The 13,798-nt window shown below is 34.8% G+C and overlaps 1 protein-coding gene across 7 annotated transcripts in view; it reads left to right on the top strand.

Moving 5' to 3' along the window:
* The first annotated feature begins 3,242 nt into the window (after positions 1-3,242).
* Positions 3,243-13,798, top strand: part of osa (trithorax group protein osa) — a 253,832-nt gene continuing 243,276 nt past the window's right edge. For 3 of the 7 annotated variants that reach the window (XM_081727104.1, XM_081727113.1, XM_081727117.1), the window contains exon 1: positions 3,243-4,861. In XM_081727104.1, coding sequence (XP_081583230.1) covers positions 3,950-4,861 — 912 coding nt within the window. In that variant the 5' untranslated portion in view covers positions 3,243-3,949. The remainder of the gene's footprint in view (positions 4,862-13,798) is intronic. The other 4 variants (XM_081727127.1, XM_081727110.1, XM_081727102.1 and 1 more) reach the window with 2 other exon arrangements.

Here is a 13,798-nt window from a genome sequence, read left to right as displayed (position 1 = left end):
TAGAAGTGGTTCAAATCAGGGACGTACGCAGGGGGAGGGTCCTGGGGTCCGGACCCCCAAGAAATTTTGACTTTTGTGTAAATTTAGCTTAATTTTAGGGTCAATTTTAGGAATTTTAATATAAAATACCCTCATATTGAGTTTGGACCCCCCGAAATAAATTCCTGTTCACGCTACTGGTTCAAATTTAGTACTTCCGGTTTCAACACTGATTTCCATTGAACAAAAACGATAAGAGATGCCCAGATGCGGTTTTCTACAATCGAGTCAGCTTCCAAGGAATAGGTTCCATCTCCTTCATTAGTCCTCAATTCAAACTAGTAGTAGTTCAAATTAACCATTTCCAATTTCAATATTTATTGCCATAGAACAAAAATGGTAATAGCTATTGACGAACGGTTTTCTGCAATTGGTTCATTATCTCAAGAGAACATATAATTGCAGTCACACTACTCTATCAAAACTGGAAGTGGTTCATATTTATTACTGTTTCCGGCTTCAATACTGATTTCCATATAGCAAATACGTAAGAGATATCAAGATGTGTTTTTTGCAATTGATTCAGCTTCCCAAGAGTACATTCCATATTTTCCCCTTAACTTTTATTCAAGCCGGAAGTGGTTTGAACTAACCATTTCTGGTTTCAACGTAAGAAAAGAAACAGTAATACATATCGACATGCGTTTTTGTAACCGGTACAACGCCTCAAGAGTATATTTATATCCACATTAACACTATATATAACACTATATTCACACCGAAAGTGGTTGAATTTCTTAGTAGTTTTGGTTAAATAATACTGGTTTTTATAGAGCAAACAATGTAAGACATATCGAGAAGTTTGCAACCGATTCAGCGTTTCAAGAATAGGTTTCATCTCTTTCCTTAACCTTCTATTCAAGCCGGAAATGGTTCAAATTAACGCTTTCTATTCAAGCCGGAAATGGTTCAAATTAACGCTTTCTGGTTTCAACCTTTATCGTCATATAACTAAAACAGTAAGGAATAGCGATTAATAGCTTTTTGATATGGTTTCGGGTTCCGAAAAACAATTTCTATATTTGGTCTTATTAATCTATTAAACCAGTAGTTATAGATGTACTTCTTTAAGTTGGAATATTGAACTCACATGATTTGGAAGTCTATTGTAGGGTCACACTGTGAATCAAAACTCGCTTGTTTGAATTATAAGTGTCCATTTGCCTGTCTATGTGCTATGTTTGCAGTTCCTAAACTTCTGGTAACGGAGAAAAGAAATCTTAACTGTTTGTTTATACATCACTGAACAGCGATTCTCAACCAGTTTGCCACGGCACAAAAGTGTGCTGCGAAATTCAATGTGTTTACCGCATAATTTTTGAGGGAATGCGGCGATGAAGGTGTAGAGTTACCACATGACACTTTTTTTTTTTTTAAAAAAAAGAGGATTTTTCAGGTTTTACAAAAATATTTATAGCTATGACCAGGAGTAAAAGTATATCTGAAAAGGTAAGGGAACGAATGACGTTATTTCGTCCCCTGTACCTATTTTTGTCCATTGTAATTTTTTAAGTAAGTGGAGGAACACCATAGATATTTTTTGGATATGAGGGAACGACGCGTTCCCCCTCACTTACCTCTGGCTATGACTTGACAAATAGCATATTTCAATGGCAAACGTATAATTTATACAACTGAACTTAAAACAGCACTGATGGCGGAAGTATTAATGTAGTGTACAAAAGGGATATCAGTGGCTCAGTGATCGAGCGCCCATCTCTGGTGCGTTAGGTCCCAGATTCGATCAAGTGTGTATGGATTTTCTCAGGGTTCTCCTGTTTCCTGCCACTTTCTTCATTCCAGCATGATAATCCATCTCATTATCACCGCTCCCTTAGCCTCAGGGCATAATTGTGGGGCATTAATTTTAAAAATTTAAGTTCCATATTCAACGTAGGTATCATGCGTATGTTCCAATTGGTGTAATACCGGCTAAGTAAATTTTGACATTATTAATAGAGCATAAACCATTTGTAAAATAAAACCCTTTTTTAAAATAGGAATTCAACAGAATACAATAAAAGGAATAAATGCTGTTGTTAATGAAATCGTAGAAGAAAAAAGAAAAAGAGGAAACAACAATCGATTCAAGTACAATATATTTATTTTTCTTTAGTCAGACAAGCTTTTTGTTTAGGAAAAAAATACGTCGATTTTTTTTTCTCTTGAAGACTTCACCGCGCACTCTCCTCTCCCCCCACTCTTGCTTGTTTCATGGTCTCGAGGCTGATTGAATGATAAAAGGATTGCTTTTGTCCCTTAACCTGCTGTACACATATACATACAGCTTTTTGAAACACGTGGTTTTGTTTTGATTTACGCAAGCAAACAGCTGTGAGCATTTTTATCTCTAAACGCGTAAGAGAACCTGGAAATTATAGATCAGCCTCAGAACAGCGTTGCCACATACTCTATGTGACACTCACATATTCATTCGAAACCTGAAAACATCATTCCTCTTTCTGGGCCGCTAAGGATTGTTGGTCATTGCCAAACTTCCGAAAACTTTGGAGGTATCCCAAGTTCACACGTGGTTAATATGTCAACACAAGACGTTCAGTAGGCGGGGCAAAAACAACGTGTGTGTATATATTGATTTGGAGGAATACGAAAGTGGTTCGATGCTAACAATTTTTTGTTTTAATTAAAATTCTTGTATATATCAAATGTAGCTTCAATCTTGGAATTATATCCGCTATACTACTAAAAAAACAATATTATTAGGAATTAACGTATCAATAATATGAATAAACAAGATCAATTGTAATCAATAACTTATTGCAATTGTTAAATCATAAACATGTAACTTTATGTATGAATTTTGAAGAATGCCTGACTCGTTTACATACTTTAAACTTAATTACGTTCAACCGAATATTTCCCTCTTATCGCGCAAAATAACTTTGATGTTGTGTAGTGAAACAGCCTTTGCTGTGGGATTCTTACAAGTAACTTCACGAAGGTCGCTCGGTGTTCGTAAGCTAAGAGAAAACCAGACGTGTGTGTTGGATGAGTCGACGAATGAGAGAAAGGCAAGGGGAAAAAAATAGAAGCGAACAGATGTAAAATATAACAAGAAATTGACACATTAGTATCAAAAGAAAATGAAACTCAGATAGAAATAATCCAAAATACTGTATTACGTCTATAATATCACTACGAAAGAGAATGACGTCTGCGTGCCTCATTCCGAGAAATGCCCCCAAGGCACGAGTTAGCTGGCGTGTCGAGCTTCAATTTGTCTCATTTCCTATCTTTTTCTCTTCTATAAATGCGATAACTTCCCAAGTGTAACTACATGTTTCTTCCAAAATATTGAATCTCTGTATTGATAACCATATTTTTATTATATTTTAACAATAAAAAATGAAACAACATCAGTCATTATTTGAAAGAAAGGCACCTTTGAAAAGAATGACTCTCACGATTCACAACCGGGAAAGTGGTAGTCTTCCGCGACAGGCTTTTAATTTCGGAAAGTAGTCCCAGCTTGATCGCGACTCAATATATTTAGTTTCTTTCTGCTAATGTTTTGAGTCAAGATAGGTGCTTATAATGTTTCACAAAGTTTGTATATATGTGATAAACACTAAGAATGAATTTTATATGGCCTAGAATGCAAGATTTTTGTTGTTATTGTTGCGGATGGATTCGTAATAACCTTTTCCCCCTAACCTCCTTTCGCGCTATTGAAGTAGATATGCGAAATATTAGTGAGTGTTGGAAAGTGGGTTTCATAAGTTAAATTTAATTAATTGAGGTGATCTTATTGAAACACGTAAACAAGGAAGTGATGGAAGGATTATGGTTTACAGTGAAGTTACTCTCGTTGAGTTTCGGGATAACGTAAGGAAGTGCTCGATGTGTTTGCAGCGGCGGGGTGTTGGCAGCGAGGAAGGTTCTGCCTAACATGGCTGCAACGCAAGCTGAAAACCAGCAAAATGAGGTGAATTGTGAGCAAGTGCAGCAAGATCAGTCCCAGGATTTAGGAAATACGGGATTACAGAATGGCACAGAAAAGAGTAGTGGACTAGGATTAGTGGGATCTGAAAGTGTTGTGGTGAATACGAAAGCAAAATCACCGGGTCAAAACCTTGCAGTAGAAATGAGTCAATATCGACAAGAGTCTGGTACGGGACCTCCTCTCCTCAATAGTTCAGGCAATAGTGAGCAAAATTCAAGTAGTGCTGTACCTGGAGAAGGAGGAAAAGTGAATTCTGACAGTAAGCAGTTTTCGCAAAATTCTGAACAAAGTGCGGGAAATGATCAGAATTTCGGTAAAGTGACGGAAAATAGTGGTCAAAACATGCAAGGGTTTAGTTTAGGATTTTCTGCTCGAGGGAGCTACCTTAGCGACCAGCATGGGGCAGGTGCTCCCGTTCAAAATAGTACTGATAGTAGTAATGTGCATCAAAATCATCCTTTCAGTCAGTTTAGTCAACAAGGAATGAGGCATGGTTTTCCACCAAGTTCAAAACCTATGGCAGGTGGTCCTATGGTACCCCCGAGGCCTCCAAGTTCTGGACCAAATATGAATGTTGTAGGACCATCTAGCAGTGGGTTTCCACCTCATGGACAACAAAGGTTTATTTCTGGACAGAGTATATCTCAGCCAACAGGACCTACTCCTACGTTAAATCAATTATTACAGTCGTCTAATCCAGTGCATAGGTACCAAAATAATTATGGAGACTTTACGATGCAGAAAACAACGGATCAACCACCAGGAAGCATGCCATATAATCAGGCATGGCCTCCACAACGCCCCTTGGCTTCGTATAGCCCTCAGCAAGTGAGCCCAGCATATAGAGGCCAGCCTCAGGTATGTATAGTAAACATTGCTTGCTAGAGAAAGTTATGGTTTTCTTGTTCTGCTAAGTGCCGTATTTAACGTATTTATTCTTATATATGTAACGTGGATGTGAAAACTACGAATGAATATAGAAAATTACGTTTCGCCCTTGTACCTGTCGAATGTTACTTGTACTGAGTGTTGTGTCGAACTAGCAAACTAGAACTTGACCTTAAGTAGGTTACCTATAGGGATTATAAGCATTTTAATGAGTTTATTTTTCTTTATTGTGATAAATCACTTGTCAGTTTTTATTTATTTTTTGTAAACATACGGTATAGCTATTTATTGCACCTTTGTACTTGTCTTAATTAGGCTTGTTCTTCCCATTTGAATTCTGGTCTTTATACATTGTTGAATTTGGCATTTCTGATCAGTTGCGAACGTCTGACGTTTTTGTCAATATGTATACAAAACACGACAGCGACAAGGTTCCAGAACACATGTCCCCGTTCCCATTTATCTGTAATAAAGACAAAAAGCGACGTGTCCTGCGGGGCTCTAATCCGCCTTTACTCGTTAACGCTCGGTCGGCCATACTATTTGAATTAAATATTAAACTTTGGTACAGAAAGGAACCAACCTAGCTACTAATTTATATAGTGGGAGGGGGACCTATGTTCTAAAATCTTCCCACGACGGCTCGTATTTTTTTGCCCCTTAGCGATACTTGCGAATAAATTTTCATTTCCTGATCTGTAATTTGATTTCGAGTCTATGCCCTTGTAGACGCTGCTAGTCCAGGGGATGGGGTAGTATGTCGTTTTAAAGAATCGCAATACCGGTAATTAAATGTTAGAAGTTCGGTTTTGTGGTATTAGTCCTACACGCGATCATTTGTCCTGGATAATTAACCTTCCTCACCTTTTTCTTCTATGAGCTATGGAGAAAACTTTTCGTGACTCTTGCCAAGAGTAGTCTTTTATGATTTTGGATATTGTTTATCGACAAACTTGGCTTTTTTTTCTTTTTCTTTCTTTTTTCTTTTTTTCTTTTTTTTTTTTTAAAAAAGCAGCAAGTGGTTATTTATGCTAACTTCGTAAGATTTCCGGTCTTAAAATGGATTTTTACGGGAACCGTTAAGAGACATTCAGTGTATTATGTAGTGATTCTATTATATAACATCTCTACGGTTGTGCACTTAACTAAGGTTGGTTCTGGCTATTATTTATGTGTAATGGCGTACTCAAGAGATTAAAGCTCTCGTAGCAAAATATGGAAAACTAAATATTTACTATGTATATTAAGATATATAGTACAAAAATCACGCGTGTTCTGAAATATGAGATCGAGTGCTTTAAAACTTCTCTTGCTGAAACTTTGCGTATGCTACTGTATGAATGTGCTGTCAGTCTGTTCTTGCCACAGTAGTACCGTTTAAATTATCTGGCTAGAAGTAAGTGCTGGATGGCATTTATTCCGAGGTTGGACGTCCGCTTTCGCCACGTTTTTCCGCTGTCACCTCCTTTCCAAATTTTCTGCAATTTATTATTAGGTTCATTAGTCCGTGCTCTTCACAAATTTAAAAGATTTTGCTCGTTATCAACGTACTGCTTCAGAAATGTTAAAACTGTTAGTTCACAGCCCTTGTACATACACCATGTTGATAACATAAATGCTCATTACTTTCCCACAATGCAAATGTTCAGTTACCTTGCGCCAAGTAGTTCCCTCCGCTCGCCGTATAGTCCCATGTTTATAACCGCTTATATATAACAAATAAACAAATTTTTCGAGACCCTTATATATTATCAAGCACATAAACGACCAAATTATCCATATCTTCCCTGTAAATTTTCAAAATTTTGCTGGAAACAGACGTCCAACTTTGGAACTTAACCCGCTGGAATTCGATACTAGTATACAATGATCGGCTCCCCAATTGCCACCGAGTCATGAATTAATAACGAGAATTCGGTGAGAGTGCATTTTAAGCAGAACAAATGCTGTGCAAGTGATTTTGTCATAGGGTGTAGTATTGGAGGAACAGAATCACAATTATTAAGTTAGGTGAATCGATTCCTATGAATGCTCTACTCGAAGTGCACTTTTGCGTGATTTTGTCACCGGATGTGGCATTGGAGCAGCAGAGTCACTGTTATTAGGTGAGGGGGATCGGTTCTTATGAGTGTTCTGCTCAAAGTTCACTTTCCAAAAATTCTGTATCATATCACAAATTGAACCCGGGACTGTGCACTAAAGAAAGAAAAGTGTGCTAACTTTGGCTGTTGAAATTATTAGTGTACTATCTGCTTACTAATGTCGAGCGCCGTTGGGTTCTGCTGAAAACAGTTTACTGTAAAGCATATGAAGCTAATCATTATTTGTATAATAATTACCGGAAAACTGAATGAGCATACATACTAAAATGTATACAACAGGTACTAAATATAAATATATTCACTGTATTTATTTTGTCATTAATTTCGTCCATAATGGATAAATTTGAGTACGGTTTTCAAAGTTGCTTTCGTTCTTCGTCGTAGGAATTCTCGAATGGGTCAGGTGGTGGTGGGGATGTGAGGACTTCATTTATTTATGAATAGAGGTTTCGTTGTTTTGCTCAAAATTCTTTTAGAAGCTCTGGCAGTTTATTGTATTCGAGTTTTTTAACGTTTAAATTGATTGAGAAACTATTTTTGAGGAAAGGGTGGAATTTCCTTCGTGTCTGCAACGCTTGTTTTCCTTTCTTAATGTGTGATTTATTGTAATAGCTTCTGGGAAAAAAATTTTTACGTTCACACAGAACAGTGATCGTGGACCGTCATTCTCCTTGACTGGACAGAACTGCTAGAAATGATCTGTTACATTCATGGATCCTGTCAGGAATACTTGAACGTAAGCAGAATTATAACAAAACTTGACGTACCTCATGGTACTTGAAATTACTTTTTCAACAAAACAAAGAGATGATGCATTAATCTGTGAAGTAACTTGGGCGAGAAGGGCAGGGAGATAAAATAATGTAATCAAGAAAATTTTCTTCCGAGGAGTATTTATATTATTATTCTCACATTAGTAGGATTTTCTGTAACATTATTTTTTGACTGTTTCTATTTACTTTTAAAGCATAAAGCATAGAAAATACTGCAACACGTGATCATTCACTTCGAATACATGGGTTTATGTGCTGAATTTCATACCTCCAGTTTAAGGAAATCCTAACGCTAGACATTTTCTAAATAAAAATTCAAAAATGTCTTCCGGAATTTTTGAAGATAGTACAACACTGTTCAGTTATGTTTGAGGACTAGTTTATATGCATTGTTTCATCGCTAACTCTGGTTTTCGGAGGCACTCTATTCTTGGGAAAAATGTAATCCTCTCTTTTCCCTTAAGATACGTATTCCAAAGAAATTCTCTTATTTATTGCTTTCATGACGAAAAGAGGTTAGCTTGTGTCTGGGCTTGATACGTAAATCACTAGTACTCTTTTGTGTTAAAGTATAAATTCATGTTAACATACTACTTAAATTTTAGTAGTAGCGGCAATCTGTTATATTTTTCCTATTCCGGCAGTATATAAACTAGTTCTAATAATCAAATATGAACAGTCTTATATTGTAACCCGATTTAGCAGTATATATAATAGTCTGGATCAGAAATAGTTTTGATGCTATCAGTTGAAATTAGAATTGTCCAAAATGACCGTTTTTGTTAAAGATAGGAAAATCTTTTGACATAAGAGAAGAATTTTAGGTCCTGCCTGACTGTCTGTTAAGAGTACCGGTACCAAAATATTTCCTACTGAATATTGTGTTTTTCGGTAATAGACAATATTGATTCCATGAGTATATTTTAGTTTAGATGTGGGTATCATTTGTCATGTATTATTTCTGTATATTTGTCATGTATTTTTGTAGATGATTTTGAGAGAAATACCTGTGTACTGTATCACTATTGGTAAATATTATATACACGAATGAAATTCTAGAAGTCGAATCTTTATTTGATACTTTTGTGTTTTGTCTTTTAATACCGTATTTTTGAATTTCTTTTAGAGGATTATTTATTACAGTGATTTTAAAAGAACAGAATATTTCTTCGAGAAACAGGTGAAACAGTTGAAGCGATAGCAATCAAATACCTGTAGAAGAAATAAACCACGTATGCAGTTTGATTAGAAGATCTGGCCTGAGATGATATCCGCTTCAACTTTCTCATTTTATCTTTGTGTGTATGTGTGGCTTTGTGCATGTATTTTGACATAGTTTTCTGGAATTACAATTTCGATCGTCTTCGAAATAATAAGAGTAATGTAAAGGTAATACGTGTACGTGAATTCATCCGTTTTATGTTAGGTTTGTTTAAGTTTGTCGTGAATTTCATTTAATACGTAGCTGTTTGTTAGAATTTACCACGGAAAGTTTGTGCGGTTAATTTGATGAGCTTGTCGGGTATTTTATGTAGTTAAGGTAGAAACTTGCCATCTTCTGTTATCGTATTTTTACACTTTAAAATTTAATTAATTTACGATTTTTACTTTTGATCTTCAATAGTTAAAAGAGAGAAATTATAATCTTGACGTAGCAACTAGCTTCACTGAGTATTCGTGTCATGAAGTACTGTCTCATACTAGTTTCTGTAAATTATGTGCGTTTGTGAACACATTTTTGCGATAAAAATCCATGTACTTCTTGAAATGAAACGTAATGATTCAACACTTCCATATTTCGATCAAGTCGGGGAGACTAAGAATGCAGATTCAGTGTACAGTCTTGCCTTGAAATCCTCTGTTCATCTAAATGCTTTATATATTCCAACATTATTTTTGATCTTATTACGTAACTAATCTTCGGGGAAGTTAAAACCGGTAAGATTGAGAATAATCGAATAAGGATTTCTATCGTTTCTTTGTTCTTACCTGTTGAGATTGTACCTTTGGATTCGCCAGACTGTAAATGCTAGTCGAAATGTACAAAGTTTGTGAGTGAGTTTCAAAGTGAAATATTCTCTTTGATAAGAACAAAACTTTTAGTGAAAAATGAGTAAGGAAATAGATAGCCTAAATAGGAAATAATGAATGTTTAAACAACACGCTTGCATACTTGGCGGGTGAGTTGAGCTGTTTTAAATATTTGTATTTATGTTAACTGATTTTTAACATAAACGTGTTCATTAAGATAATTTGAGTGAGTTGTAATGATACTGAGAATGAATTAAACTAATTCGTACATGACGAAATGTTCCGGTTCCGTAGTTAGTGGAAAACTTTTCTGTCAGGTTAATACACTTACACCAGACATAAACCATATCACAAATATACGAATACATCACCATATGCAAATGAATAATAATAACAAGGAGGAGAGGGGGACACCAAGGGTGAAGTTGCTCAAACTACATTGGAAAATTGAATATTTTTTCTGTTTTTTATACGTCATAAATAAGGTTCGATTTTATTTGTTGTAAATCCAAAGTTTCGGGTAAGTTGCTGTTTGTTTGCTCTTTGCTTTTGATTTTTTTTTTTTTTTTTTTTTTGAATATCAGAACCGTTGATCGAAATGTAAAGAGTTGCTGAATTACTTGCGTGAGGTGCTTTTTAGGTAAGATTGTTTTATAAATATTCATCGTCGATGCACTGCAGAATCGTAAAACTATCGTGTTTTAAATTGTACGTAGTGAATGCTAAAGTTACACGTTCTTTGATTTTTACTTCGAAAAGATACGGAAATTGTAGTAGATCAAATACTTTGCTTTTTCTTTTCTTTGTTATAGGTGATTATTGATGTTCACCCAATAATTTAATGAAGTTTTCAGAAAAGTTCACACCTTTACTTAAACTATAGTATTGGCATTTAAGAATTTTAAATGTACAATTTAATATCTACGAAAGTGATGAACTTTGTCGGGAAATTATACACTTCCTTCCACACTAATTTTCAACCACCACTGAGGCTTTCATCATGATTATCTTTAATAAGAAAAGGGCTCGAAGTCGTTTATGATGATAAGCTCGTGTAAGATGAGGAAATTCACCTTCAACTGGTGCAGATTGTTTTTACCTAATATTTATGTTGCTTGTTATGTTTGCTTTCCTACCACAGCTATGTAAATCATAAGGGGAAAAAGAAATCTCATTTTAATCATTTCAAAAGATGAGTTCCTGTGTCTTGAAGAACAGTTGTCTTGAGTTGACCCTTTTCTGGTTAAACGAACCAGATAAAAGAAGCAGAAACGGCTGAAAATTAGCTATTAGCGCCAGGTTGCCACGGTAACTGGGAATTCGAGTCTGATACCCAGTATACCCAACTTTTACTTGTCAGTAATCCTGATTTATATTTGTTTGAATGGATTAAAAACAAATTTGTTATAAAGTTCAAAGTTTCCAATTTATCTTTACCATAATGGCCCATTATTAGAGAATTTTGATCCAAGTGGACAACTGGTATTTCAGTGTTTTCACTTCAAAATGTGTAGATGCGGGTAAAACGCGCAGTACTAATTTGTAAAACTTTAACTAATGTTACCTTCAATTGTTGTTAGATTTCGAGGGATAGCCTGTAGACTGAGGTGAGTTTTTACTGTTGATATCAGTAACTATACTTTAAGGTAAAAGATATCCAGGCTCATGTGTCAAATTCAATTTGGATTGTGGAGTCCGGTTTTCAGAGGTGGCGCCTACCTTAAAAGATTTTCTTTCGAACCCTGGTTTGGTTTTACATAAGGAAGTGTATAATATTAAGACAGATGTTTATTTCTTTCTAAGATTAACTGAGAGCATATGACACAGTTATTACTCCAGTTTAAACAAAAGTATGAGATATTTAAAGAAAAAGTTAATATTTTATTAATAACATTTCTTGCTTTACACTCACATATCCTTTTGCATCATTACCTGAGCTTTACAAAGCGTTTGTTGACCTAAATAATGCACAATACGTTTATTGAATTTGTAGCAGTTCGTTACGTTATTGAGTTGAGTGAAATGAATTTTCAAACGGATCGAAGTGCATAACAGTGAATTTCTTTGCAGGATTAATTGGAAAATAAGATTTATTCATAGATAGCTTTATTTATTTAGGTAAATTCTTGTTCAAGCTCTGCCCACAATATGCTGTAATTTTGTCGCTATGAATGGTAGCTTCGTAAGACATACTGATGACCCAGATTACTCTTTACTTGGTGCAGTTTTCGGTAAGATTCATGCATAATGAAAAATTGACTCAAATTACACTCACAAAATGATATGGTTGTCATTATGAATTGTTTATATACGGGTATGGGGTCTAATTCTTGCAGACTTACGACTTCAGGCCATGTTGTTGTTCAGTTGACTATAGCTAGATTGTTATTGTTAACAATTTGCCACTAGTGCGGAAAAATCAAGGAATGAAATTTTTTATTGGGGAAAGACTGTTTTTTTTCTAAAATCTAACTGAACATATATTCCTGAAGAGACAAATCATAATCTTATAAACCACGGTTGTTTGTGAGCTGCAGCCTGTTAACTACGACTGCAATTAAAAGAAGGTCATTTTTAGACATACATCCTCTACATACTTTGAAAAAAAGTTTTAGCGTTGTTGGATATTATTTAGTTAAAAACGGATATTATCTAGTAAAAGTACGTACATTCCATCACAATTTTGACCGAATGAAAGAGTTTCAATACTGTTTTCAGTATTCAAGAAACTAAACTGTCACATGGTTATAACTATTAACTTAAACATAGAAGAGCATCAAGTTTTTTATAAGTGCCAAAATTTTCAAAATTTCCTACTTTCGTTAGTAGTTTTTTTAAAAAATATATGTTACTGTATTTATGGCATTTCTGGTTTACATTAGGCCATGAAAAACATTACCGGTATGGTTAAGCTTATCTATAGCATTGTGAAAACAATATACTGTACATAAACTATACCATGATAATTAATAGTTGGTAGAAATATAATAACTTCAAATCCAATGTTTCTGTTCCAGTCACTTACTGTAATTTCAGTTGTATCGTGAGAAATTTTACCGGTAAAGTTATCCTTGCTGGTAACATGCTGAAAAAAAAAAAAAAAAAATCGCAATCAATGTAGTAGCTTTAAGTATATTAGCATCAGTTGTTGATTTCATAAAGCGTGATTCGTATTAAAATAGAAATAACATGTATGAACTTAGTGTAGTCTCATATTTTGTTGTCAAAATACAAAGATGGACGCCATGCAGTTAGACAATATAATTCCAGAGAAGATACAATAAAGAAGACAAAATACACGTACTTGTATATTTCTGAGTGGATTTAGTTGAATTCATCATGTAGAGTGGATTGTCGTACCTAGGGGACCACAGCTTAAAGAATTATTTTATATTGCAAAGTTTAAAGTAGGATACACCGGACTACGAGCGAGTTGCAAGTCAGTTTGTAAATCTCTAGTTATTACAAACTATTCACTGAAGTTACGATTTTTGCTCTTTACTGTTTTCAGACGGTTTACCGGTAAAACTTTTTACTTACAAAGTAATTAAAACCACAGTAAGTAATTGAAACAGAAACATTTATGTATTTTATCTTCAGAATGTTGCAGTAAGCTTAACCATACTGGTAGTATTTTTCATTTTTCACTAATGTAAGTCGTGAGTTTTCATTTAAAATAGCAGTATGTGTTTCTGTAAAAGAAGCCGGCGTTCACGAAGGTGTAGGATCCTATTGAACGTTTTGGCATTGATAAATATTTAGACTCATTCTTGAGTTTAAGTTATTAGATCTTTATCGTTACCGGACTTACCATTAGTGTAGGAAATGAGAAAATTACATTTTGGTTAGAGGAAAATTGTTTCTTTATCGCATTGAACGTACAAAGTATACGGTTTCTTAAGTTGAAGTTGTTACTGAAGTAAGTACTATGTGAGCAAAAAATCATTTTTACACACCTTACGTCCTTATGTGGTTGTATGAGTGAGTTCGTTTATCAAATT

This window comes from Thermobia domestica, chromosome 1 (assembly GCF_964235325.1).
Source record: "Thermobia domestica chromosome 1, izTheDome1.hap1.1, whole genome shotgun sequence".
Classification (NCBI taxonomy): domain Eukaryota; kingdom Metazoa; phylum Arthropoda; class Insecta; order Zygentoma; family Lepismatidae; genus Thermobia; species Thermobia domestica.
Note: the sequence above shows the minus strand (reverse complement) of the source record. Positions and strands in the feature narration are given on the sequence as shown.